Below are 27750 nucleotides of genomic sequence, written 5' to 3'. Positions count from 1 at the left end.
CTGCTTTAGCTGTTGTCAGTGAAGCTTGAGCAATTGGTCCAGGATCACACACTCTTCAATTCGCCTTCCCACTGTGCAACTGCTTTCTTCTACTCTTCAAGAGAATTGGACAGAAGCTGGCACTCACACACGAACATCACTTATTTTCTAGCTGTAAGTCACAGCCCATTGCGGCATTAATTTCAGAGATACCAATTGTTCCCCTGTGCACATAAAATGCTGCCCAGTTTCAAGCTGGCTTATGTACATGCACCCTGTCAGCCCACACATATTGAGATGCCTAATACCATACTTGCAATGCCATAACCTTAATTATCCTCGTTTAGCAGAAGGAAGACATATAATCTATTTATGATGTAACAGATGCATGATAAAATTTCATTGTTCAGAGATTTATTTGAGTATCAGTATTTGAATTCTTTTCTGCCTTCATGAACCGCTGCAGACCATAAGGTATGGGTATACCCATGATACGCTTAAGGAGAGAGTTTCAGGATTTTGACCAGTTGACAGTGAAAGAATAGTGATAGACTTCCAGGGCAGAATAGTGTCTAGCCTGGCAGGAAACTTCCACAGTAGTGATGCTCCCATGCTTTCTCTGCCTTTGTTCTTCTAGCTGGTAGTGGTCATGGGTTTGAAATATGTTGCCTGACGAGTCTTGGTGAGTTGTTGCACTGCACCCTGTAGATAATACAAATAACTATTACTGTGTGCCAGCAATGGAGGGAGTGAATGGCTGTGAATGGGGTACTGATAAAGCCAGCTGATTTGTCCTGGTAAATTGAGGGTATTCTATCACCACTCCTGACTTAGGCACACATTATGGACAGGCTTTTGGGAGTTAGGATGTACGTTACTCGCTAGCCTCTCACCTGCTCTTTTAGCCACATTGGGGATATGGCTAATCCAACTCAGATTCTGAACACCAAGACATTGATTGTGGAGATTCTGTGATGATAATGCTACTGAATATCAGGGGGTGACAGCTGGATTTTGTCATGTTGGATAACTTCAATGCCAGGCAACTGTGTAGTATAAATATTATTCGCCATCTATCAGCCCAGGCCTGGATACTGGAGCTCTAATGATCCCAATGACTCTAACATTTATGCAGCCTTCCATACAGCTCCTTGCGAAAGGCCGTACTGAAGTTCATGTAAGCTATATCAGCCACACAGCCTTCATCAATATATTTTATTAACTCCTCAAAAATTTCACATTAGTCAGTCTAACTCTAGAGAAGATCTTCCACGACAAATCCACGCAGGCAGTCCCTGATCAATCCCTGCCTTCCAAGTGCAGATTAATCCTGCCCTTTAGAGTGTTTCCAATAACTGAGCCATAACTGCCTTACCCTTAAGACCAGAAAACCAGAAGACACAGGAAAAGAATTGGGCCATTCGGCTGATTGAGTCTGTTCCACATTTGATTTATTTTCCCTCTCAACCCTAGTCTTCTGCTTTCTCCCCATAACTTTTGATGTCCCGACTAATTAAAAGCCTATCCATTATGTTTTCCAACTCCAAAACATAAAACTAATCAAAAGGAAAACAAAGGAGCAAGGAGATAATGTGACTAGTTTCATTTTAACTTCTATCAGGGCGTGCACATATGATGTGGTGGCATGATGATGTATGCCATTCATGTACTTCCACATTTAATCTATAATGAATTATCTAATCAAACACAAATGCTTAATCAAATAATATGTTTACAATATCACTCAAATATCACAGAAATATTAAATACACAAAACTACCAACATCCACTTTAAACATAAATTGGCCTCCACTATGGAACACCACTAGTTACCAGAAGCCAACCAGAAAAAGCCTCTTTTATTCCCAGGCTTTGCCTTCTGCCAGCTAGCCAATCTTACATCTGTGCTAGTATCTTTCCTGTAATGTCATGGGTTCTTATCTTGCTTAGCAGCCTCAATATCATTCCCCCTGCCTTTCTTGAATAAATGTACTACCTTTGCAATCTTCCAGTTATCTGGCATATCTGTGACCACAAAAATTTAAAAATATCTATCATATCCTCTTGCTTGCTTCCTATAAGTGTTGGGTTACACTTATCAAGTCCTAAGGATTTAACCACCTTTATACCTACTAGGACATCCAATATTTCTATTTTAATGTTAATATGCTCTGTAATTATACTATTTGAATTGAAATATGTATTCAACAAATGTTTCCGAACAGTCTCAACACTGGCGTTCATCCAACAATATGAAACTTTGCCCCCATTATGCCCTGCACACAAAAGTTCAAGCCAGCTAAATATTATCCTGTCTGTCTGCTCTCAGTCATCAGCAAGCTGATGGAAAGTGCTTTCAATTGTGCTATAGAGTGGCGCATTTAATAGTAACCTGATCACCAATGCCCATTTTAGGTTTCACCTGAACCACTCAGCTTCAGACATCATCACAGCTGTGGGTCAAACATGGATGGAAGAACTAAATTCCAGTGTTAAAATGAGATTGACTGCACTTGACATCAACAAAGCTTTTGACAAAGTGTGGAGTCAAAGTACCCTGGAAAAATTGAAATCAATGTTATCAAAGTGAAAACACTACAGTGGTTGGAGACATGCATTGTGCGAAGGAAAATGGAGGCTAATTATCTCAGTAACAGGACATCACTGCAGGAGTTGCTCATGACGTTATCCTGGGCTTAAACACCTTCAGCTGACTCATCCATTACCTTTCCTCCATCGTAGGACAGGTACGAGGTTGGTAGAGGAATATTGGCCAAATGGGACTAGCTTAGATGGGTATTTTGTTTGGCATGGACAAGTTGGGGCAAAGAATCTTTTTTTGTGCAGTATTAATCTATGACACTATAACTGTATTAAGTTAGAAGTGGGGGTGTTCACTGATAACTGCACAATGTCAATCCCATTTCATACTCCTCAGCAAATAAAGCAAGCCATATCTGCATGCAGTTAAACTTCAGACATGTGTTGTTAAATGACAATAGTGATACCAAAAATATCCTGAGCAAAAAACTACAACTAACACAAAAGACTGCAATCATCCTGCCTTGGCATTCAATGTACAAGTATGACTCCACACACTGGAATGCTCTCCCTTTGATGACATGACTTTACTTTTACCAGGGTATCTTGGCGCCGTAACATTGACCAGAAGCACAACTGGACCAGCATGGTCACAAGGTTGGAGGCTGGGTTTCTTGTGGGTGAGTGAAACCTGTCATCTCAAACCTCTACAAGGCTATCCAGGAGCCTAATGGAATATCTTCAACTTGCCTGAATGAGTCGAGCTCCAAGAAGCTTGGTACCATTCCAGACTAAGAAGTCCACTCAATTGGAATTACATTCCCCGGAGTAAACATTCATACCCTACCCCACCAGTGTACCATCTGCAGAAAATATTGCGGTTAATCATCTCAGCTACACAGATCGCATCTTCCACAAATCTGTGGTCTCTCCCGTCAAGAAGAACAAAGGCAAGAGCTGCATGAGCACACCACCAGCTGCAAGTTCCCCTCTGAAGTAGACGACATTCTGACTTAAAATCAAATTGCTGTTGCTTCAGTATTGCCAAACCCTGGAAATCCCTTCCCAACAGTACTGCGGAAGTACCGTCCACAGAAGGAATGTTTGGTTCAGAAAGGCAACCTATCACCATGTTTCCAAAAGCATTAAGTGTTGACTTTGTCTGTGATACCCACATCTAGAAAAAAGAATTAAAATTTCTGGTTGGCTCATTTAATGCTCATAGACCCTATATTGCTGAATTTGACAACAATGCGAAACATAACAATTGTTAATTGCAGCATATGTTAATCAGCAAAAATCTGACTTCTGTTACACCATGGAGAATGAAGCCAAACAGCACAATTTCTTGGCCAATGCCCTTTCAAACATGTTGCAGCTAATATTTCAATGATTGCTTTGAAAGGTTAATCATTTGTGTTACTTTCCTTATATAGTGTACCTCTGATTTTTTATTTTTTTCATTTCAGTGTAACTAATTGTCAAGACTGAATTCACAAATAAAGACTAGGTGAGGTGAAAGGTCATCTGATATTCCCTTATATTATGCTGCAATAAATAAAATTCTCTGTTGAATTATGAGTGTATGATCTCCTCTATCCAATTCTCCTCCTCACGGTGCTAAGGCAATTCTTTTATGCTCAGGTTCAAAAGAAGAATGACGGTTGCTGTGTTAATACTGAAAATTTCAGTTCTAAGAACTACTTTTTTCAATCTTCATTTTAGAATTTGGGATTCATCAGCCTATAGTCTATGTTTTAAGATATTATTTGTGGAATACTCAGATATTCATTTTTCATGTTGAACGTGACAAGTACTGAAGTGACCAGAAAGATGAGCACCATATTCTGTAAGCGCCAGTAACTGACTTAGTCAGATTACAAGACAGGTCAACCCTCCAAACTGTGACAACACTCACACATACATAGAGAAATACGCTGAAGTCAGAATATTGCTTTAATAAACCATCAGCATTTTAAGTCAGAACCCAAAATTTAAATAACATGGATGTTGAATGATTTTTTTTGCTTCTTAATTAACATTAGACTAGGGCCTGCAGTTATTGACCATCTAAAAAGTTACTAAATCAAAGATATATCCAGTATCATTTTTTAAAAAACACAATTAGGTCATGAAAATATGTATGTTCACATTACATTCTCTCCCATTGTAACTATCCAAACAGTAATTACTGTTATACAAAATCTACAAAATGTCATTTTACAGTCAATCAAATAAAAAATAAGGGGGCTGACATTGTTAGCTATATGAACATAAGCATTTTAAATACTTTATTCACACATTAATCTTTTATTTTTTGCAGGGGCTCCATTAGAAGGTAGATAACAGTGAGGCACGCATTTATTTAACATATATGAAACTTCAGATTGTAAACAGAAGAAATGCAAAAGAGATTACAGAAAATACATTTTTAATGACTGAAATTAAATAAACTTGCAGAGAATGACCAGGAAAACATCCATAAGTGGTCAATAATGTTACATATATATTTATGTTATAATGTATTTATTTAAAATATCTATATATTGTATGTACAATCAAATATCACATGTACACAAAACATCAATCAATAGCACAACCTAATTTAGTACTGAACTTCACTTTGCAACATAGCTATGCATTCGTCAGGGGACATACAATACATAAGCTAGAATTGGATGTTTCATTGAAATACAGACATGGCTTTAGACTTCTTTATCTTCTCACAGATCCTCAACCTAATGTTTGTAATCTTGAATTCTGTCAAAGTGTAGATAAGCACATTCAAGATTATGTTCCATTATTCTTTCAGTTACTTTCCCTTTTTTGCAGTACCTAATAATTCGAGCAGAAACCAAACATATGCCGGTATTGATATAGTAGGCTGTTAACAAAATATCAATGCATATCCACTGTACAAAGTGACCTAATAAACTTAAAATATCTTTGCTTTTCCTTTAGCTCTCTCAAAGTTGAATGATTAGTGCTTTTTAATAATTTAAGGTATTCCACAATTGTTTAGCAATGTTCATCTTCTCAAAGAGTATTAGTCAGAACATATTGCATCTCTTTGTCCTAAAGTACCAACACTATGACTGCATTTACCTATTTATATAGAGACAATGCAAAAGTAACGTGTAAGTGAAATTGGAACTTACTGTTAAATTTTATCTTTAAGTTTAGCATTTATTTCAGTAGCTGCACTCTTTGGTTTGACACAAATCATGTTTACTGAAAATATACTGAGATTTTAAAAACTATGTCAGACATCTTAAATAATGTTAGATAGCCTGATAGATTTTTTAAATGTTCAAATGAGGGATGATGGTGAGAGGAAACGTCTTTAAAAAATTATTGATGAGCAAAAAAATGACAAATCAACAGCATTAAAGAAAAAGAAATGCAACAATAATAATATAGAAATAATCAACAAGATCAGATACAATGTGTGAAAATAGTTCAATTTATTGTAATAAGCTAAAGTCATGAGTAGGCTTCAAAATGCAATTAGTTGGAGATGAAACTAAAACGTCTGAAATATCTGTTTAAATAGATATTAGCTGAGGAAATGTCATCATTGCCAAGTCTTAATGCAATGGTTAACGAAAGAATACATAATGTAGAAGGATGTGGTTTTTGAGGAGGATGCAAAGAATATCATGGATGAAACAAATATCTAACGAGGATTTAATGAACAGAGCAAGCACAAAAAGAGAAATAATGTATGAGATCATGAAAAGGCAACATAACTTCATTGGACATGTGATTAGGAAAGAGGAGTTAGAGTGCACGGTAATTAAGGGAAAGATTGAAGGGAAGAAAGCAGAAGGAAGGCAAAGACAAATGATGATGGAGACAGCAACCAGAGAAATGGAAATGAATACCAATGAATTGATCCACTTGACCCGAAACAGGAGTGTGTGGGCTATGGCACTTGATGATGATGAATGTAGAAGGTGGAAGCAGGATTAATCCAAAGACTAAGAAGCACAGAATAAATAAATCAATTCCAAGTGCTTTAGTACTACAGCAGAGTTGAAGTTATCACATCAAACGGGACAAGGCAAGGGACAAAACACCAACAATCCAGAAAAAGATAGTAAGGCACAGACTTACACTTTTGTAGCTTGGATCATATTTTCAAACATGTCACATAAATGGATGCTCAAATATGGTCAATTATCTAGTCTCAAGTTGATGAACACTTGATGGTTGGGATCTACAAAGTGTACCACACCAAGTAAGGTGGTAACTCAAGGTATCAAAGTGTTAAATAATGGATTTTAAGGTGATTCTCTAGATTGTTTTAAGATTGAGAATGGAACTGACAATAATAGACCTATCAATTATTGCAGTGAAAGGACTCAATGCCAAAAAATGACTATTCCTTTGCCACAAATTCAAAGCAGAAAAACTCTTGTGTTGACACCATCTTCCTTGGAATTCTGTAACTCTTCCATGATACAGGAATGGATTAAAAGGAAATGTGAAAATTCAAACACTCTTTGTTCCAGCTCTCACTTCAGGTACCTACCAAATGACATCTGATGCGCGTGCAGCTGTGAACTGGCTAAATGTCAACACATCATGAGAAAGAGAAAAGGAACGATAAAATCAGTAGATAAGGAAGGAAGAGGCAGCAAACTATTTTCACACTAAGATTAACAATGTGGTGTAAGGTTACAATGGAAGGTCATTGCAGCAAGCAACATCAGTGGGAAGGATATAGTGAGGAGAGAAACAAAACAAAAATAAATTAGGTTATATCATTAAATTCAAAAAACTGCTCGGTCAAGTCGAAATGAGCTTCAAACCAGAAGACTGTGCTGGCACTACAATGAATAAATATTACCACATGCAAAAAACTGTAGGAACTCAGCAGGTCAGGCAGCATCTATGAAAATGAATAAGCAGTCAACGTTTCAGGACTGAAAAGGAAGGGGGAAGACGCCAGAATAAAAAGATGGGCGGAGGGAAAGAGGCTATCTGGAAGGTGGCAGGTGAAGCCACTTTGGTGGGAAAGATCAGTGGTGGTGGATCTGAGTGAGTACACGGTTGAAGAGTTGGAGGGCAGCAGAGATCACAGAGGGGGAGCACCGAGAGTGGGATTCACTGAACTCCATTGAACAGAAGACTTAAACTTCTTCAGCATATTTATCCCCCCAAAGAGACTTCACAGTGTTTCATTGGCAATCATTTCTCACTCCACCACAGCCACTAAAAAATTCTTGAGTGGGATATGCCTAATCACTTCCTAAAACTTATTCCAACGAAAGACCTAAAGCAAGGCCAATTAATTAGACATGCAATGAGTCAAGCACCTATTTTAGCTGACTGATTGCAAAAGGCAAAACAAAGAGCCAAAAATATTGGAGGAATTTTTTTTCCGGGTTCTACAGGCTTCAGACACTTGTTCCTCTGAAATGAGCTTCATAACACCTATTTTATTTATATTTAATGAGTGCAACAACAATCAATTTCCACCTCATTGTGCTTAAAGAGATCTCTAAACACACTGCGGCTTGAATAAAAGTTTGTTAAAAATAGCTCTGCAAACAGCCTACTTGAAGTGAGGAGGTGGATCTCCTGTCAGAAAAATTTGCATGGCCTGCCCTCCAAGCTGTTAGTGTAAGCAGGCATATGCCATTGATTAGCTCAAGCACACTTTCATCATTATTAGATATGTGCATCCAATTCACATTGCCAATAGAAAGTTACATTATGGATGTGATTATCAATCAAGAATATCTGGATGACATCAACAGGTTTTATTTAATAAACATCACTGTACTACTTGTCAAAATGTTTTTTCTGGTAGATCTACTTTTAGGAATGAATGAAGTTTCAGGTATTTGGCATTGTATGGATAGAAAACAAGCATGATTTGGGACTTAGTAAGTTGTAAAGAAAAGTGAACCTGTTTTCATTGTAGACAGCTATCATAAAAAGGACAAAATGACTCAGATCCTTAAAGGATTGTAAGGCACAAGGAAAAAGATAAGGTTCATTTATTTCTGATTTTTATAGCTTTAAAGGAAATATTAAAATAAATGTAGAGTACAAACACCTTTTATTTTTTAAATAAATGGTTATTTTTTAAACTTAATTAATGCAGGAAAATTTAACCTTGGGAAAGTAAACTTGATGCAGAACCAGAGAAAACAAACAACATGAAAAAATAACCATAAAAACTAGAAGTTTTGTTTTGCTTTTAAGGTTTTGCAAAATATCATCAGTTATCTTTAGAAATGTATTACTTTCATATCCAGCTTTCCAAATTAAAATCCATGCTTTATGCATTGCTATTTTAACTCATCCTATCACATATATTGCCCCCACATTCACCCTCTCTTCCCCTGAAAGCTACCTTGCATTTCTTCTTCCCAGCTCTAAAAAAGAGTGCTAACCCTTACGATTGACTGCTTCTGCAGAGATGCTACTTGATCTGCTGAATCTATCAAACACTTCTTGATTTTTATTTCAGATTTTTAGCATCAGATTTTTAATTGTCATGCTCCTTCCTTCTTTTTTTATTCTACAAAATCCATAAAGAGAAGAATGGATTCAGTTGTGCAAAAATATATGTTGTGCAAAGTAATTATTTGAATATACAGTATATCATTCACAAGGCATTTTGGGGAGCCTAAAATCAAAGGGGTTCAGATCATATAGATAAGCCATAAATATATTTGTCTCATTATTTTTGTTTATCTATTTCCAGATTGGTTAATTGTTACTTGCTTGAAACTTGTGTCTTTTACCTGGCGCTTATAGCGAACATTGGTTCATCATCACTGGCCATATCTTACTTTAACTCTATTACATTTCCATTGAAAATTCATAGGCACTTTTCTGACCATTAGAAACATACCCATTCTTAAAAATTTCCTTCAAAAAAATCTTAAAACAAAATATAATTTGAAAATGGTGATTGTTACAAAAATACCATAAAAGGTAAATTATTTCTCTTCTTTATATTGTAGACAATATAGAAAGGAGGCCAACAGGCATTAACAGTGTGTTTCACAGACACAATGTGTATAATATACACTGAACAGAAGCTGCAGAAACTATTAACTCTCTTTTATAGATCACTCAAGACCAGACACAGTAACAGAAATCAGTAACCCATTTCGGATGAAGGGGTCCAGTCCCTGTTAATAATATTAATTTGTCATTTCTACTTCAGATACCAGTGAACTAGCTGTGTATTTCTGGAATTTCTTAAATACAGATTTGTCTCTGCTTTTATTCTTCACACTTCTTCTATCACTGTTATTGCTGATCATCTTTAAGTATACAACTCCTATTTCTTTATACCAGGGAGGAGGATACTAGCAGCAACACAAACAGCGGTTAAGCAAGTTATGGCGAGAAAGAGAGAGAGAGAGAGAGATTGTGTGTGTGTGTGTGTGTGTGTGTGTGTGTTAGAGAGAGAGAAAGAGAGAGCACTGTTTATTTAAAATCATACAGTGCTGAGAACCTTGCTATTCATACATTAGAGAAATAAACCTTAAATGAAACCCCTGCATTATTTTATGGATTACGAACTTTTCTAACAGTTAACAACATTTTTCCGCTGCAATGACATTACAAATCACTTTCTGCTTTCTCCATGGTGTCTTTCGAGAGGTAGACCACCCAGTAGACCATGTTAAATGCACCAAATGTTACTGGAAAAAGTATTCGAGCATACTTATCAATTTTGCTGGTTCCAACACCAGCGGGAGTTGCTGGGGGCGGGGCTGGGGCGGCCATGGTAGAAGCGGATGAAGAATTCTTGGGGGCTGATCCAAATAGTCTTGATGCAGGCAGGCTCTTTTCAAGTGTTGCTCCACATTGACGGTGAATAGGCGTTGGCCTCAGTGATGCAATGGTTGGGGTGCAAGGTGGGGGTGGTGGAGTGCTTCTCATTGGAGGTATGGTAGGGGATGCATGGATGGGCCTAAGTGTACTGGGACTTGGCACAGGCGAAGAAGGTGCCATAGTCGAGGGGGGTACCTGTCCAATTATAGTCGGTTTCGGTTTCACATTCTTGTTATCATTTCCCAGGTAATCTCTTTTACTGATCAGAGCATCTGATTGTGCCAAAAAGTTCATTCTCTTCCTTAAATTGCCATTTGAATCAGGGTGCTGTGAATGAAGACAAAAAAGAACAACATTTCAGTAGCTGAAAGTAAGAAGTTGCATTGGAATTATGGCAAAAAAATAAACATGTGCAATTGATTTTGCGAACAAAGCAGCAATAATATTCATAGGCTGAATTTCCTCCTTTGCTGGTTGTTCACTCAGGATATCCAAAGAAATCAATCATAAAAATTCTGATGGATCTGGATTCTCAGTCACAATCTCTACAGCCATATGCTTTAATACCTGATCACTTTTTTTAGAAAAATAACTAAAATTCCATAGATGTGAGAATATAGACTTTTTATGGCATTGTTCCTTTGAGCAAATTTCACTTACACCCCGAGCAATTATTGCAACAGATCTGTGTCATTTCACAACACAGAATGCCAACTCAGCACTGACTATTTCATCCGGGAACCATGCAGAACAGAGATATTTATCCACAGGAAAACTTGGGAGTATCTCACTTCACACTGGTTTATAATACATGATGTCCAGATCCAATTTAATAATATAAGAGGATTGACTATATCATGCTGAACCTAAAATTGTCTAGGATTCATCACGTTTAGAGAAAGGAAATTAAATATTAAAAAATGCATATTTATTTAGTAGGTACCTGGAGTTTACACATCATGACTCTCCAAAGTCAAACCCACAGTGATTTACTGATTTAATTCATCTCAGCCAGAGGGAGGTGCATATATTGGCCAAAGATTCTGCATCTGATTGTTATCAAAATGCTTGAAAGTACAAGTAAGTGGCACTTGTTTAGGAAGGAATCTGTAAAAGTATTGCGAGCATTTTTCTCACCATTATCTTTTTCGGACAAGTAGTACCTAATGTTTGGGGATGTGCAAACTGCAGCCAACATTTTCACACTTGTTTAGTGCTAACTTCCAAATGGGAATTTCCCTCTTCATGAATTGATCTATTCTGCCACAGTTTGTGTGTAGTGCTACTAATTTATTTGTTGAGATACCACGAACATAACATTATTCTAAAAATGGATTCCTGAGACCCAAGGAGGACAGAAGGCAAATAAAAGCACAAGAGAGTCTGCAGATGCTGGAAATCCTGAACGACACACACTAAATGCTGGAGAAACTCAGCCTAACTTGTTGGGTTCTTCGAGCATTTTGTGTGTGCTGCTCAGGAGAAAGACATTTTGTTTTAAAGACATTCAGAAGAGCAGAAAGGTGACAAGTAAAGACAGCCGATCTCCATGAAGATGACTATCATAGTTCTTCCATTAGTTTATAAGGGTCCAGTATTTCTAATCATTAAATCACACTTTTCGAATTGTTCCTACAGATACTGATAGTTTACGATCCTTTGTTCTTCAAAATTATTTGACGGAATCTAGAAAGAAAACTTCAGAAGCTTTTTATCAATCAATGTTAATAGTGATTGTTTTAAACCTGATACCCGATGTACATGCAGAGTGTAATTTTCAATTTTGTCAATCATAAAGTAAGAGATTAGAATGGCCAGAAATTGCAGATTCAACTGAATTTACACTCCATTGAAAACAACGGTGCACTACCGAGTAAGTGTTACAGCACCCTCATTTACATTTCCAACTAAAATAAAAAGCTCTGCATGAGTGATTGGAGTTTGCTGAAATTGGACTTAATATGGTTAACAGAAAAGTTTTGTGAGGCTTTTGGAAATCCAGAGCAACACACACAAAATGCTGGAGGAACTCAATAAACAACAGATGTTTTGGGCTGAGTTCTTCAGGACTGGAAAGGAAGGTGGAAGATACCAGAATAAGAAGGTGGAGAGAGAGAAAGGAGTACAAATTAGAAGGGGATGGCTGAAGCGATTTGGTTGAGGGAGGGGTGATGAAGTAAGAAGCTGAGAGCTGATAGGTGGGAAAGGCAAAGAGCTGGAGAAAAAGGAATCTGATGGGACAGGACCGTGGACCACGGGAGAAAGGAAAGGAGGAGGGTCACTGGGGGAAGTGATAGGTAGGTGAAGAGAAGAGGTAAGAGGGGGGCTAGAATGGGGAAGTGAAGATGAGGGAAGGGGTTGCAGGAAAAATTACTGGAAGTCAAAGAAATCAATGTACATGCCATCAGGTTGGAGGCTACCCAAAAGGAACATGTGTTGTTTCACAAGGACATTGGAGAGACTAGATAATCTGGGTCTGATTTCCCTCAAGCAAAGGAGGCTGAGAGGTGAGATGATAGCGGTATATAAGATTATGAGAGGTATTTAAGAGTACAAGAGGCACTGACTGTGTAGCTAGGCATTGTTTTGTTTCTCATGGTAGAGGTGTTTAAAGCTAGACAGTACAGGTTGAAGATGAAAGAGAGAAGGCTTAAAGAACATCTGAGGGGTAAATTTTTCTCACAAGCAGTAGTTGGTATCTGGAACGAGGTGGTGGAGGCAGGAGCACAACAACATTTCAGAAGCATCTAGACTGGGACATAAATGAGCAGGGTAAAGCAGGATATGGACTTAACAGAAGCAAGTGGGATTAATATAGATAGGCACAATAGTTAGCAAGATGCAGTGGGTAAAGGGCCTGCTTCTGTGCTACACAACTCTATGATTCTACAAGTCAAAAGAAGTTAAGATAATGTTACTGGCTTAATCTTACCAACAGCTGCCTGCTATCAACTTCGTGTGACCTACTATTGGGTGGTCAGAGCCTCAGCTTATCTCAAATCATTTTAACATATAAGTTGTTGTCATTCCATGAACACAGAACACCTTTTGTCACTTAGCATGAAGGATGTCTTTCCACCGAGACCTAAAATATCAGCCCAGAGTTCTTCCTCAGTAACAAACAGAACCTTTTGTTGGATTGATCCTACTGCCCACCTCAATGGCTTCCAGAATGTTCAGTGTTTGGCCTGGAATTGGTAAATTCCACAAGGATCTACTTAATGAAAGCTGTGTCTCAAAATGGTTTTGGCCTCATCACTGTTGCAGTGACAGGCTGTTATACCTTCATAAGCCATTCGCAAGTACAAATCAACCTGTGTGTGTGTGTGTGTGTGTGTGTGTGTGTGTGTGTGTGTGTGTGTGTGTGTGCATGCGTGCGTGTCTGGAGACACAACAGACTCTAGGTGTTGGAAGAACTCAGCAGCATCAGAAAAGGTAGGTTCACAACATGAAATGTCAACCGTCCTGCTGCCTCCACAGATGATGAATTTTTCAATCAATTTGTTTTTATTTTTGTAAAATAATTATGCCCTAAATGATCTTGTATTTCATTCAATGAACTTCAAAAACGTATTAAAGTGAGAGAGAGTCTGCAGAAGAATATTGGCCCCTTCCCAGACTGCACTTATCAGCTACTCACTGGGAGGATTTCTGGCAAGATCAAACAGCAATAACATTCACCATATAAGCACGACCTGGCTTGGAAATTATTGTTATTATTATTGTATGAGAAAATAGTCATCACCATTCTGCATTTTTATAATAGCAAATGATTACCTGAAGTACATTCTCTGACACTGACACTGTCTTTATTGGAGAAGGCGGAGATGTAGCAGGAGGCTTGGCTGCCCTTTTTTTGGCTTTTTCAGCTTGTACATTAGTGAAGTAGTTAACGGCAGCAAATTCAATCAGAGCAGAGAACACAAATGCAAAGCAAACAGCAATAAACCAGTCCATGGCTGTGGCATAGGAAACCTTTGGCAAAGAGTGTCGGGCACTGATGCTCAGCGTTGTCATGGTTAGAACTGTTGTTATACCTTTAATTGAGAAAAAAAAATATTTTCTTTGAAGAGAAATATCAGTGAGTATAATATATTCGGACACAGCAAAATTATTCAGGTACATTTTTCAATAATGAGCATATGATCTATTCTTTTGAATCAAATATATGAGTCACCAGTTTACATAAAGGATACATTCCAGTGAACTGTCTGTAAACCAATTTTTCCAAATATCAGAAATGAACAATTTCAAAAAAGGTCATTTTCTTCCATGTATAGTTCCAATAGTACGGAATCAAAATGTCTCACTTCCAAAGGCTGTTCTTGATGGCTTTAAGATGTCAATGGATGTCTCATCGCTTGATAAAGTATTTTACAAATGTCATGAGAAAGGATTGTCTTGCCAGTTTCCAAAATAAACCTCGTGACTTTCGACTGTGAATTGGCAATGGATTTGCTTGATTATTGTGGGAAGGTAAAGTTTTTTAATGCTTAATTTTGAATTAGTAGTTGCCAGCCCCTACTCCATAACTCCTGAAGATGTTGCTTTTCTGCAACTCACCTTCCTGTTTTGAAATTTTTTTTAAGTTTTGGGAGAATTTGCTTGAATCCAGATTTCTTTAACTCAGGTCTTCCATAATACGAGGAGCCGTGTATGGTTAACTTTTGCATGATAACATAATTTTGGTGTAGAACATGGGAAGTCGAAGAATATTTTACTTATTCAAAGTTGCAGTAGTTGGATTACATGAAGGTTTGGTGATTTTTTAAAATTATTTTATATAATCACACCGTTAAAATGAAACTGCTCTTTGAAGTCACACTTTCATGTCACATTCGATCAATTGTTTCCTTGATTTCAACAATTTCTTTCACCTCACCGCTGGATTTCATCTTAGTACTATGTTTGGACCAAGGCTATGATAAGGGTTGGAGCCAAGTGGTCTGAGCAAATCCTGAAAGGGATTGTGAACAGCAGTTCAACCATCCCACCTGAAGCTAATCATCTTCCCAAGGTGAAGCAAAAATTAATAACTTTTGCAGGAGCTCCTCTAACTAAGTAAAATGTAAACTTAAGAGTATCTCAAAAGAACTTAATCGGGTCTCAGTGAGTGGAAGACCACTCTTTATAGTGGTTTGGGAGGATCCATTAGCATACTTGCAGGCCCACACATGATGTTGAGGGAGGTAGCCACACCTCAATGCCTAGCACATGACAAGCACTTTCTGTGATAGTGAGAGAAAAAGGTAATTCAGATTCAGATTCATGTTCAATGAATCTGAATATAATGAGCAATGAGTATAAGGAAGGAGACATTTAAATAGAAAATTGGTTTGCAGTTATTGGAGTTTCAAATTAGATCCTCAGGTAGTAGGAGAGAAAGGGACTTCCTTGCTGAAAATCAGAAAAAAAATCAGATGCCAGAAATCTGAAATAAACAAGGATGACTTTGTGGATGTTCTTCAAAGCAGACTCCCAATCTCCTTTTGGTTTCTCCAGCATAGAGAAAACTATATCATGAGCATCAACTGCAATGTTCTAGATTAGAAATGTACATCTGAATAGCAGTTTTCTAGAATGCTGTTACTTTCTCATTTTTATCATTATCATGCCCCAACAACTTAGCTTCCTGCTTGAAAGATGCTATCAAGGATTCTGTACTCATGGGGGTAAGATTTTGTGGCATCACAAAATCTTTACACCTACTGAGGCCTGTAGAGCAGGGAGCAAAAAGAGATCATTGGGCATGCCAGGAGCTAACAGTAGCAGGAATAAACAAAAAATTTGAATTTGATCCCTTTTAGTAGAGACTTTCTAGGTCCTCAAGAAATCATATTCTTTAAACTGCAGTCCACACCCTATGACAATCATAAAAAACATAACAAGAAAAGTAATGATAGAATTTTGCAGTTTACACACAGCTCAAGTTGCCTTTGAGAACTATATTGTACCATGTGGTATGACTTTAATCCATTATCGAATCAGTGCTTGCTCTTTAGCTGAAAGTTACAGCCACTAATAACGAATATTCTATTAACAGCTTTAATTAGCTGTTTACACAAACAATGACAGAAAGGACCTTACAGAAATTACATATACACTTTTGCAAATGTCACTGCTAAAGGTGATAACAATAGAATGACTGAGTCTGAGGGAAATTGAGAATAATATTTTCTCAACAGAACAATGATGATTGACTGGCTTAACGTATTACATTTATCAGGGAGTCCAAGAAGAATGAACACTTCATCCTTTCATCATATAGAATCTATACAGATAATTCTCAAGTTAGGCATCATCGTAAAGGTTCCAGGCAGAGAACAGGAAGCTCAGACATGAGAAAAGGTAGGCAACGTTGTTGCTGGTGGTAGGGCTGTGGACATTGATGTGTCTTCTTTTGATGGCAGCTACTGACCAGGTCTCAAATTGGAACAGAGGCAACATCACACAGCAAAAGGCTATGAAAGCTTGCTGCAGGACCTGTTCCAGCTTGAAAAATGGACTGAAAAATAGCAGAAAGAATTTAATGCAGGCAAGTGTGAGGTGTGGCACTTTGGGAGATCAAACACAGTGAATGGTACAGCACTGAGGAGTATGCCAGAGCAGAATGTCTGGGAATGCAGATCCATAATTCCTTGAAAATGGCGTCACAGGTTGGTAGGGACATAAAAAGAGCTTTTGGTACATTGGCCTTTATAAATCAGGGAACTGGGAAGAGGAGTTGGGATGTTATGTTTGAGTTGTATTTGGTCAGATTTGGAGTATTATATGCAGCTTTGGTCACCTACCTACAGGAAAGATATCAACGAAATTGAAACAGTACAGAGAAAATTTACAACTACTTAGAGATCTAAGTTATAGGGAAAGGTTGAATAGGTTAGGGTTTTCATTTTCCCTGGAGCATAAGGGAATGAGGGGAGACTGGATAGAGGTATACAAAATTATGAGTGATATAGATAGGGAAAATGCAAGTAGGCTTTTCCCTCTGAGGCTGGGGGAGACTAGAACTAGAGATCAGGGGTTAAGGATATCAGGTGAAATATTTAAGGGGATCTTCTTCGCTCAGAAAGTGGTGTGAGTGTGGAATGGTGGATGCAGGTTCAATTGCAACCTTTAAGAAAAGTTTGCAAAAGTATAATAATGGGAGGGGTATGGAGGACCATGATCCAGTTGTGGGCTGATGGGATTTGACAGTATATCAGCTTGCACAGACTAGATGAATTGAAGAGCCAGTTTCTGTGCTGTAGTGCTTCTTGACTCTATGACTCTCTCAAAGGCCATGCTGTTCGAACACCAGAAGAGATTTTCAAAAGACACGGGTCATATACATGAACAAATAATTCCAGTACAGATTCTGGACCCAGTGGTCAGTGTAACAGTAACATGTCAGCCACAGAAAGTGAATTACACATGCTCAGCTTCCATATTTTCCTTATAGCTCTCACTTCCCCAGCTTTGCTGTCAACAAATATGCACTCTGTTCCTTCATCTGGGTCATTAACATAGACAATTGAAATTTTGAACTCTCTCTGTGGAGTTACCAGCTGTGGTCCTATGATTGACAAAACACAGAGTCCCTGCATTCACTGCAATGAACATTAATACAACTTATGCTCAGATTCCTCGGTGCAATTCAAGCAAATGAAGCCCATCCTGTAGAAGGGAACCTTCAATACACATGACGCTTCCGAAAGTTGCAACCGTGATGTATAGATTGGAGAATGTGGCTACAGATATACGTAATTTGCTGACATACAGTAAATTTTAATCATTCTAAGCTTCACAGTTGCAGTTTTTCATGGGTGCTGGGCAACTTACCTCTAGTTTAAGCTATTATTATGAGGTAAGCTCTTCTTATTTGATCTATTTTAAGTGCAACAGATTACTACCTTTAAATATATAAATGCTTTTCTATCTAACAGAAAAATATTACATTCTAAGATAGCAACAAATAGTTCTAAGTCTTAAATTTGTATTAACAAATGAGTTTCACAAAAATTTGTACCATAAAAATAACAGAAACTTGAACCATAGAAATAATCTGGATTGTGTGTGTGTGTGTTTTCATAAGTGTAATGCAGAGTGAAGAAACTCTACCAAAGACATTGTTTTGCAGTAATTGACATAGAAAAATTAAATTCTCATTCAAATATTCACTACCTGTTTTCTTTAAATAGGTTCAAAACCATGGACAGTAATGGATTTTAATCTAAACAGTGCAGAGGTTAGAACATATATTCTAATCTTGATATATATTTAGTAGATTTTCCTCAACTTAGTTCTTAACATTTTGGTGTATGAGAATATTCAAGGTTATATGTGTAAGGGGAAGGGGTGGCACAATAGTGTAGCAGATAACGTAACACTATTATACCACCAGCTGTACGATCTGGGTTCAGTTCCTCCACTGTCAGCACGGAGTTCGTACGTTCTCCACATGATTGCAGTGTGTTTCCTCTGGGTGCTCCAGCTCCCCCTATATTCCGATTCCCGGTCAGGTTGGTGAGTTGTGGTCAGCTATGATGGTGCCAGAAGTGTGGCGACACTTACACAAATGTGTACGGTTCAATGCACATGTGACAAATAACACTAATATTTAAATCTTTACAAGTTACTAAATGTCAGAATTAGGTAATAATTTGCAATGAACTGATGCAAGCTTATCCTGCATATATCTTATTTTGTCATTCAAAGCATTTACATTCAAAACAATAAATAGTGAAAGAGCTTCCATTTAACTTTGCCTTCTCGCCACGAGCAGTACATAAATGTAACTCTCCGGAAATATCAGCTGCATTGTAGACAGGTGTATTACCTATAATACAAATCCAGAATTTAATGGTGTATCTGTGAATTCAGAGTTGAAAGGTTAAGCATAGGTAAGGCAATAATCCAGTAAAGTAAGTGCATTGGAAGTATGGTGTGAAAAACTCATAAAATACACATTCTTTGGAGGAATTTAATCCTGGATCTTTAGAGCATGTAGGGTATATAGCAAATGGGAAATGTTGATGAATCTGTTGTTGGCTCCTTTTTGTCACATCAATGAAAAAGCATCTTTCCTCGCCCAAGAATATCATTTTGTTTGTTTCAGAAAACAGCAGTCCCAAAATATGTGGGTTAGTTCTGCTTCAATTATCTAAAAAGAATTCCTTGCCAATGTTTTCAATAGAAGAATCTTGTAAGCTTTTGTATGACTGCTCTTAAGACTTTTTGGAGTTTAGGGGTTACATAAATAAATCTCATTCATGTAAATGTAAAATACTTCTCAGCCTGACTTACTTAAATTGTATATTCTGTCTGAAGCCATCAGAGATAGATAAGGCAGAAATAATGACTCTGCTCCAGTTTTTATTGAAGTTTACCACAGGAGACTGGTTGCTTGTTATATTAAATCTGGAGTGTTGTCCAGAAGGTGCTTTGGAAGTCAGGAATGAGGTACAAATCATATGGTTACAGCCATTTTATTAGATGTACATCTTATTACGTACATGGTCAGACAGGGTCAGACTGCACCAGCAAGCAAGACAGGGAAGTAACAATGGAGCTGCAAATGCTAAGGACTTTCTACAGGAGCACAATTGAGAGCATCCTGACTGGCTGCATCACTCCCTGGTTTGGAATTGTACTTCTCTCAATCGCAGGACTCTGCAGAGAGTGGTGTGGACAGCCCAGGGCATCTGTAGATGGAAACTTCCCACTATGCAGGACATTTACAGAGACAGGTGTGTAAAAAGGGCCTGAAGGATCATTGGGGACCTGAGTCACCCCAATCACAAACAGTTCTAGCTGCTAGCATCCAGGAAACAGTACCACAGCATAAAAGCCAGAACCAACAGGCTCCGGGACAGCTTCTTCCACCAGGCTATCAGACTGCTTAATTCATGCTGACACAACTGTATTTCTGTTCTACCTTGACTGTCCTGATGTACATTCTATTTATTACAAATTACTATAAATTGCACGTTGCCAATTCAGACAGAGACGTAACATAAAGATTTTTACTCCTCATTTATGTGAAGGATGTAAGAAATAAAGTCAATTCAAACTCAAATTCAAAATGTAACAAACTGCAACAAGCTGTAACTGCTACTGGATGTACGTGGGGTAATTGATAAGTTCGTGGCCTAAGGTAGAAGGAGTCAATTTTAGAAAACTTAGCACATTTAATTTTCCGACATTTACACACTTAGTCCAGCAGTCGTGGAGCATACGGATCCCTTCTGTAGAAGTCGGCGTCTTGGACCTCCAGAAGTCGTCCACAGCAGGGGTGATTGATAAGTTCCTGTCCTAATGTAGAAGGAGATGAGGAGAAACTTCAAATGTTCTGCATTTTCACTCAAAGAGTTGAACTGCACGTGCATGTAACGAGAGCTGTATAACTCATCTCCTTCTACCATAGGCCACAAACTTATCAATTACCCCTGCTGTGGACCACTTCTACAACGAAGGGATCCGTATGCTTCACGACCGCTGGACTAAGTGTGTACATGTAGGAGAGGACTATGTTGAAAAATAAACGTGCTAGGTTTTCTAAAATTGACTCCTTGGGCCACAAACTTATCAATCACCCCTTGTAAAAAGCTAAAACTAACTGGCTTTAACAAAGGAGTGTGAGCACATGGTACCATTTATACTGCAAACTGGTTTGGTCCAGCTTTGGACGAACCTGTTTAGCAATGCAGACTAAATTGTATTTCAGCTTTGAAAACAAAGGAACTACTGAGATATAGAACCAAATGTACTACAGGTTATATAAGTTTACAAACAGTTGATTATACAAACTTATAAGTATGCTAAAACTACATAAAAATCATAATAAAAATAAACAATCAGAACCCTAATCCAACATTTCCTCTGAAGGTAGGTTAGACAGGTGTGTGCGTGAGTCTAACACATTTTGCTTGCTAGGAATTTCAGTCGTGCATAAAGCTCACATTTTCACATGTTACTGAGCAGGCTATATACAAACGTACAATGAAGTCTTTCCTTCTCATGCTCTGCCATTGACAGAAGACAAATAAACTGTGTAGATAAAGAATATTTGTTGCTCAAGAGGATTTCTTGTCTGGGAACTTGCACTACAGAGCTGTACTCATTTATCTTTTATCACATGAGTCAACCCGATTGATCATCCTCTGCTTTGTCACTTGATTCTCTGAACAGGAGGAACGTTCAGGCAGGGGAGCAGAATGCTCTCCACTTCCAGGCATTCACTGTCAGTATCAGGCATTTTCAGGTCAAATGCAGCCCTGTTAACTTGCAAAAAGAAGCTTTCTAATTGCCTTTCTGATTAAAATATCCAGAGCTGCGCTAGACTGGAAAAGCTTTCTCCAAAATAATGACGGTCCAGACTTATTTTGCAGATGTACCTAAGGCCAACGTCCATTATCCCTCATTAGCCTGGATTAGACTTGAGCCTGGAGCACCGAGGTGACCAACCACTCTCTAAACCATTGCAACTTGCAGCCCCTTTCTTCAAGTTCCAAACTTGAACTATCACAGTATCAAGAAGAAGGAATCAATATGCTCCCTACTCATGCAAATTTACCCAGATCAATTTAAAAAACACCTCAAAGAACACAGAACGTAGAATTGTACATCGCATGAATACACTAATTAAACTAGTAATTAACTGCCACTTAAAGTACTGTAAAAATAAAATCTCAGCTAAATGTTGTGTTTTTTTTATTTATAGATGGTACAAAGATAGTGGGTAGAAAATCTAAGTTTCAAGAAATGTATCATCATGATTAAATAGGCCACAGTGAGAAACAAACGTAAAATTTGCCAAGGAAACCAAAATAAAATGCATGGCTGAATACTACTGCTCTGGTCAATGGTTCCGTTCAAACCACTGGCATTCAGCCATTCCAACAGAAATAAGTCTTAGAGTTATATAAAGGGATACAGCATGGAACAGGCCCTTCAGCCCACTGAATCCATACTGTTCTTCAGACACGAAATTTTACACTAATTTTACCCTAATCCATTGCATTCTCCCAACATTCCCACAAGGTGCACTTACCTGCAGTATACTCAGGTCAATTTACACTGTCCAATTAGCCACCAAACTCCACATCTCTAGGATATTGGAGAAGCACCATGAGGTAACCCAGGCAGGCTCAGGGTGAATGTGCAAATTCCATACAGAAAACTCTAAAGGAAAGGATTTAACCTGGGTCAACGGTGCTTTGAGGCAGCGGCTCTGCTCCCAGCACTAAAATGGTACTCAACTGGCATCAGTACACGTGCCCTTAGTCTAAAACTTACACACAGATTCCAGGCTGAAAGATGATGTGGGGGCAGAGGTGGGTGACTAGTGTGTAGATAACCTCTCTCACCTGTATACTGAACTGATTCCACAGACAATGGAGTCCCTATCAAGGACATACAACTCATGTTCTCAGTATTAATTATTTGTTTATTTACAAAACTTATTTATTTATTTATGTATTTGCAGTTTGTCTTCTTTCGTACATCGGTTGTTTGTCAGTCTTTCTGTGTAGTTTCTTATTGATTCTATTGTATTTGTTTGCTCTACTGTGAATGTCTTCAAGAAAATAAATCACAGGCTAGTATGTGGTGACATATACGCACTTTGATAATGAATTTAATTTGAACTTTCAATCTCTCAGTGTTGTCCAATGCTGGACTGCTGTGGCAGCACCCGGTTTTGCTGGGATTCCACAGAATTTTTCAAGGGAAGATGTAACACCATGACAGGAATCCAAAACTCTATTGATTTCAATTGGAATTCTAAATACAAAAATGGGGAAACAAAGTTAAAGTCAGAAACTCGAGAGATACTGGAAATTCTGAAATCCCATTCTGACATGCCAGTCCATTGTCTCCTCTACTGCCATGATGAGGCCAAACTTAGTCTGGAGGAGCAACACCTCATATTCTGTGTGAGAAACTTTCAACCTGATGGCATGAACATTGATTTCTCTTGCTTCCAGTAATTTCTTTCCCCTCCCTCCTTCTCTCCTTTTTCATCCCCATTCTAGTTACTCTCTCATCTCTTCTCTTCTCCCCACCTGCTCATCACCTCCCCATTTTCCCCTCCCCTTCTCTTTCTTCCATGGTCCACTGTCTTCACCTATTAGATTCGTTCTTCTTCAGCTATTTGCCTCTTCCACCTATCACTGCCCAGCTTCTTAGTTCATATCAATTTTCTCACCCACACACCTCCCCCTTCTCACTTGCCAGCTTGCATTTGCCCCCTCCCCCTCTTCTTTTCCAGTGCTGATAAAGGATCTTGGCCTGAAATGCTGACTGTTTGTTCCCCTCCATAAATGCTTGCCTAACTTGCTGAGTTCCTCCAGCATTTTGTGTGTATTGCAAAGATGAAGTCATTTTTGTTTTATTTTAATATTTTGATTATTTCTAATTGTTCAATATGGTTTGAATTAATTTAATTTCTTAGTTTTAAGTGGATGCATTTTTCTTGGTAATTATTTGCTTCACTTGAAATATTTTTTAAAATCTCTGCATATCAAAGACATTAAACATCTGTTAATTTCAATGACAGCTTTGACAGAAGAGATAAATGGACCCCCCTGCCTTCTGTCAAAGTCTTTCATGTATGTTTCAGAGTGAGATCTCAGTCTTACCTCACTGTAGCCTTGTACAAGAATGTGGAGGGGCAGTGGGATCACCTCTCGGCACTTGACTTTAGTAAATACATACAAACAGGGTTGGCAAATCTCAAGAAGTGGGTCATATTTAATAAGATCTGCACCAAGATGGATGTAGTTTTCTCCTCTGCTTCAATTACCTGAATTTCTGATGCATAAACTCAACAATTAGATCTGCTTTGCATGGGGGTGGGGGGGCACTGGTGCACAGCATGATGGAGCTAGAGATGTTGCTGCCAACATGGACTGACTATGGTCTTTCTGTTAGGAAGTCCAAGATCTGGTTACAAAGAGAGGTCTCAATATTGAGACCCAACGAGAACAGTTCACTCACCAGCTTCAGAGAGATGATTGTATTAAATGCTAAGCTGAAATTGATAAACAGCATCTTGGCATATGTGGCACCATTTTCCAGGTGGGACAAGGTGGATTGGATGCAGAGGCTATGACATTGCTGTAACCGTATAAAAATCCTATGTATCACCCTGCACTTATGCATACTGAAATCCATTTGCCACTTCTTGGCCTGCTTCCTAAACTAACCAAGATCCCCCTGTAATATACAGTAACCTTCTTCCCAATAAACACACATGAATTCAACACCTTCTGTGATTGCTTTGAAAGGGATAATATAACAACAGCTGTGAGGATCCCTGCTACATCTGGTGACCCTGTGATCTCTGTCTCAGAGGCCAATGTCAGGCTGCATTTAAGGAAGGTGAACTCTCGCAGGGCAGCAGGCCCCAATGGAGTACCTCGTAAGTATCTGGAAACTTGTACCAACCAGCTGGCAGGGGTATTCAAGGTCATTTTCAACCTCTCACTGCAACAGACAGAAATTCACACCTGCTTCAAAAGGCAACGATTATACTAGTGTCCAAGAAGAGTAGAGTGAGCTGCCTTAATGACTATTGCCCAGTAGGACTCACATCTAAGGTAACAAATGCTTTGAGAGGTTGGTTATGGATAGAATGAACTCCTGGACCCCCTGCAGTTTGCCTATCGTTGCAGTAGGTCTATGGCAGACACAATCTCAATGGCTACCCACATGGCCTTAGATCACCTGGAAAATACAAATACTATGTCAGGAAGCTGTTTGTTAACTATAGCTCAGCATTTAACACCATTATTCTGACAGTCCTGATAGATAATCCACAGAACCTGGGCTTCTGTATCCCCCTCTGCAATTGAAAACTTGTCTTCCTAACCAGAAGACCACAATCTGTGTGGATTGGTAATAATATATCCTCCTCGCTGACAATCAACACTGGTGCACCTCAGAGGTGCGTGCTTAGTCCATTGTCCCACTTTCTCTATATCCACGAATGTCTGGCTAGGAATAGCTCAAATACCATCTGTAAATTTGCTGATGATACAAGCATTGCTGGCAGAATCTCAGATGGAGATGAGTGGGCGTACAGGAGCGGGATATACCAGCTGTTGAGTGGTGTTGCAGTAATAACCTGGCACTCAATATCAGTAAGACGAAAGAGTTGATTGTGGGCTTCAAGAAGGATAAGATGAGGGAACATGAACTAATGCTCATAGAGGAATCAGAAGTGGAGAGAGTGAGCAATTTCAAGTACATGGGTCTCAAGATCTCTGAGTATCTAACCTGGTCCTTACATATCGATGCAGCTATAAAGAAGGCAAGACAGCAGCTATATTTCATTCAGAGTTTGAAGAGATTTGGTTTGTCACCTAAAACACTTGAAGACTTCTTCAGATGTACCATGGAGGGCATTCTGACAGGCCACATCACTGTCTGGTTTGGGGAAGAGGGGTGTTGGAGGGGATACTGCACAAAACCAAAAGGAGCTACAGAAAGATATAAAATTAGTCAGCTCCATCTTGGGTACTAGCATCCGAAGTAACCAAAATACCTTCAAGATACCTTCTTAAAACATTATGGTCACCAGAGCAAAGGTAGTCCCTAACAGCCTCTTCAGTAACTTGCCCTGTCTCATCCTTAAGAGGAGGTGCAGTATTGCACCTTCCATATACTGATTCACCATTTGAGATCCTGTATAAATTGACTCAATCCAGTAGTGCCAGTCACTGCACCCAGACTAGATTACTTATTATCAAAACTTCAATTCCCCAGCTGTCATGGTGAGATTTGACCTTGCTATTTTTCAAATTATCAGTCCAAGCCTCTACATTTCTTGCCCAGTAGACAAGACCTTCATTAGTGAATGTTTCTTGTTGTTTATATTGATTTGTTCAGTATAACATTCCAACCTTTTCAACTTTTCATTTTGTCCAGGACTTCAGCAGGGAATATAGAATCTGACTGCCTGCTTATCCTTATTTAAAGCTAAAATTATAGCTTTGATTTGTAAGGCTTTTAAATGCAGGGGAACAAGAACCACCTTAAGAAGTGAGCCAAAATTTGTTTTCTTTTTTTTGTTCTAATTATGTTCTTTCTTGTATAATTTATGTTAAATTTATATGGTTTGTGAATGTTCTATATCTGATGTTATGTACTTATAAAGCTGCTTCAAGATTTTTATTGCACTTGTGTGTATGTGCACCTGTGTATATGAAAATAGATGTAACTTTGATGTTCAACTTTTTGACATTCCCAAATCTGAGAACTTCCTTGACATTTCATGAGAAAAACAAGTACGTTTGTATACTCACCGGGCAATTTAGTTGTGAGCACTAAACAGATGGATTGGTTGGGAGATGGGATTGTAAGCATTCAAAAGCAAATACGGAAACTTGGTAGAAGAGAGCAGATCATCCAGAAACAAAAACTGATGTGTCAGAACCAGCTGATCAATTGCTCCTTTCTCTCACTGTTGAATGTACCGATATGTAAATCAGAAAAGCTTCAAAATGACATGTGAAAGCTATCATTACAAGCATTTACATGAGGAATTCTGCAGGTTCAAGCAACACACATCAAATTTGCTGGTGAACACAGCAGGCCAGGCAGCATCTCTAGGAAGAGGTACAGTCGACGTTTCGGGCCAAGACCCTTTGTCAGGACTTCGATTACAAGCATTTCTTTAGCTGTTCCTAAAACTGGTTAGGATAATAAGGGATCTAATAAATTATCTCTGTAAAATATTTCACTTTCACCAAAAGAAATCTCTTGGGAACATGTTTGAATGTCGAGTGGAGTGAAGATCTTTTTACTGTTATTTCCAAGCTTATTGTATTTCCACCCTCAGTGAGATTTCCAAAATTTGGAAACGGAAGAAGATGCTTAATTTTGGAAGCATATTAAGATTTCCACTACAAAAATTAAACTGGAGTGCATGATGATAATATGTTATGAGGGTAATCATGCAAGTGCACATGAAAATATGTTGCAACATTGACAGCTATTTTCAGTTTGCTTGTGCTCAGTAGTGATCCTATGCCTGTTGGGAAGGTTGTTAAGGTGCAGTATTAAAAGAAATCTCAAGCTATTTTTGTCAATATAGGGTCTAAGATTTAATTTTGAACATATTGACTCTCCTGATCAAAATTGCAAAAGGTAGTGCACCAAGTTACCATGCTGCTAAATCACTATATCCCAATTAGATAGATCAACATTCCCACAAGCTAACTTAACTCCAGTTGCTGAGGTATCACAATCATGGTCAAAATTAGATATAATCATGGATCACAAAAACAAAAACATTTCTGGTGATAAATATTTCAAGTCACAAAATAATTTAATCTATCTGGTAATCAGATATTCTGTATATGCTCAAAACTGTTGAAATGTAATTCCAATAACCACCATTTTTATTTTCATTACCTGTAATTTTCCGGGGTGAGAATCTAA

At 38.2% G+C, this 27750-nt stretch overlaps 1 protein-coding gene across 1 annotated transcript in view; it reads right to left on the bottom strand.

The window, feature by feature from the left end:
* Positions 1-5015: 5015 nt before the first annotated feature.
* Positions 5016-27750, bottom strand: part of gabra4 (gamma-aminobutyric acid type A receptor subunit alpha4) — a 41887-nt gene continuing 19152 nt past the window's right edge. The window contains exons 8-9 of the mRNA XM_063043206.1: positions 14104-14363; positions 5016-10653 (exon numbers count right to left, since the gene is read on the bottom strand). Coding sequence (XP_062899276.1) covers positions 10111-10653; positions 14104-14363 — 803 coding nt within the window. The 3' untranslated portion in view covers positions 5016-10110. The remainder of the gene's footprint in view (positions 10654-14103; positions 14364-27750) is intronic.

Source organism: Mobula hypostoma, chromosome 3, assembly GCF_963921235.1.
Source record: "Mobula hypostoma chromosome 3, sMobHyp1.1, whole genome shotgun sequence".
Classification (NCBI taxonomy): Eukaryota; Metazoa; Chordata; class Chondrichthyes; order Myliobatiformes; family Myliobatidae; genus Mobula; species Mobula hypostoma.
The sequence above is the reverse complement of the archived record's forward strand: the minus strand, read 5'-3'. Positions and strand labels throughout refer to the sequence as shown.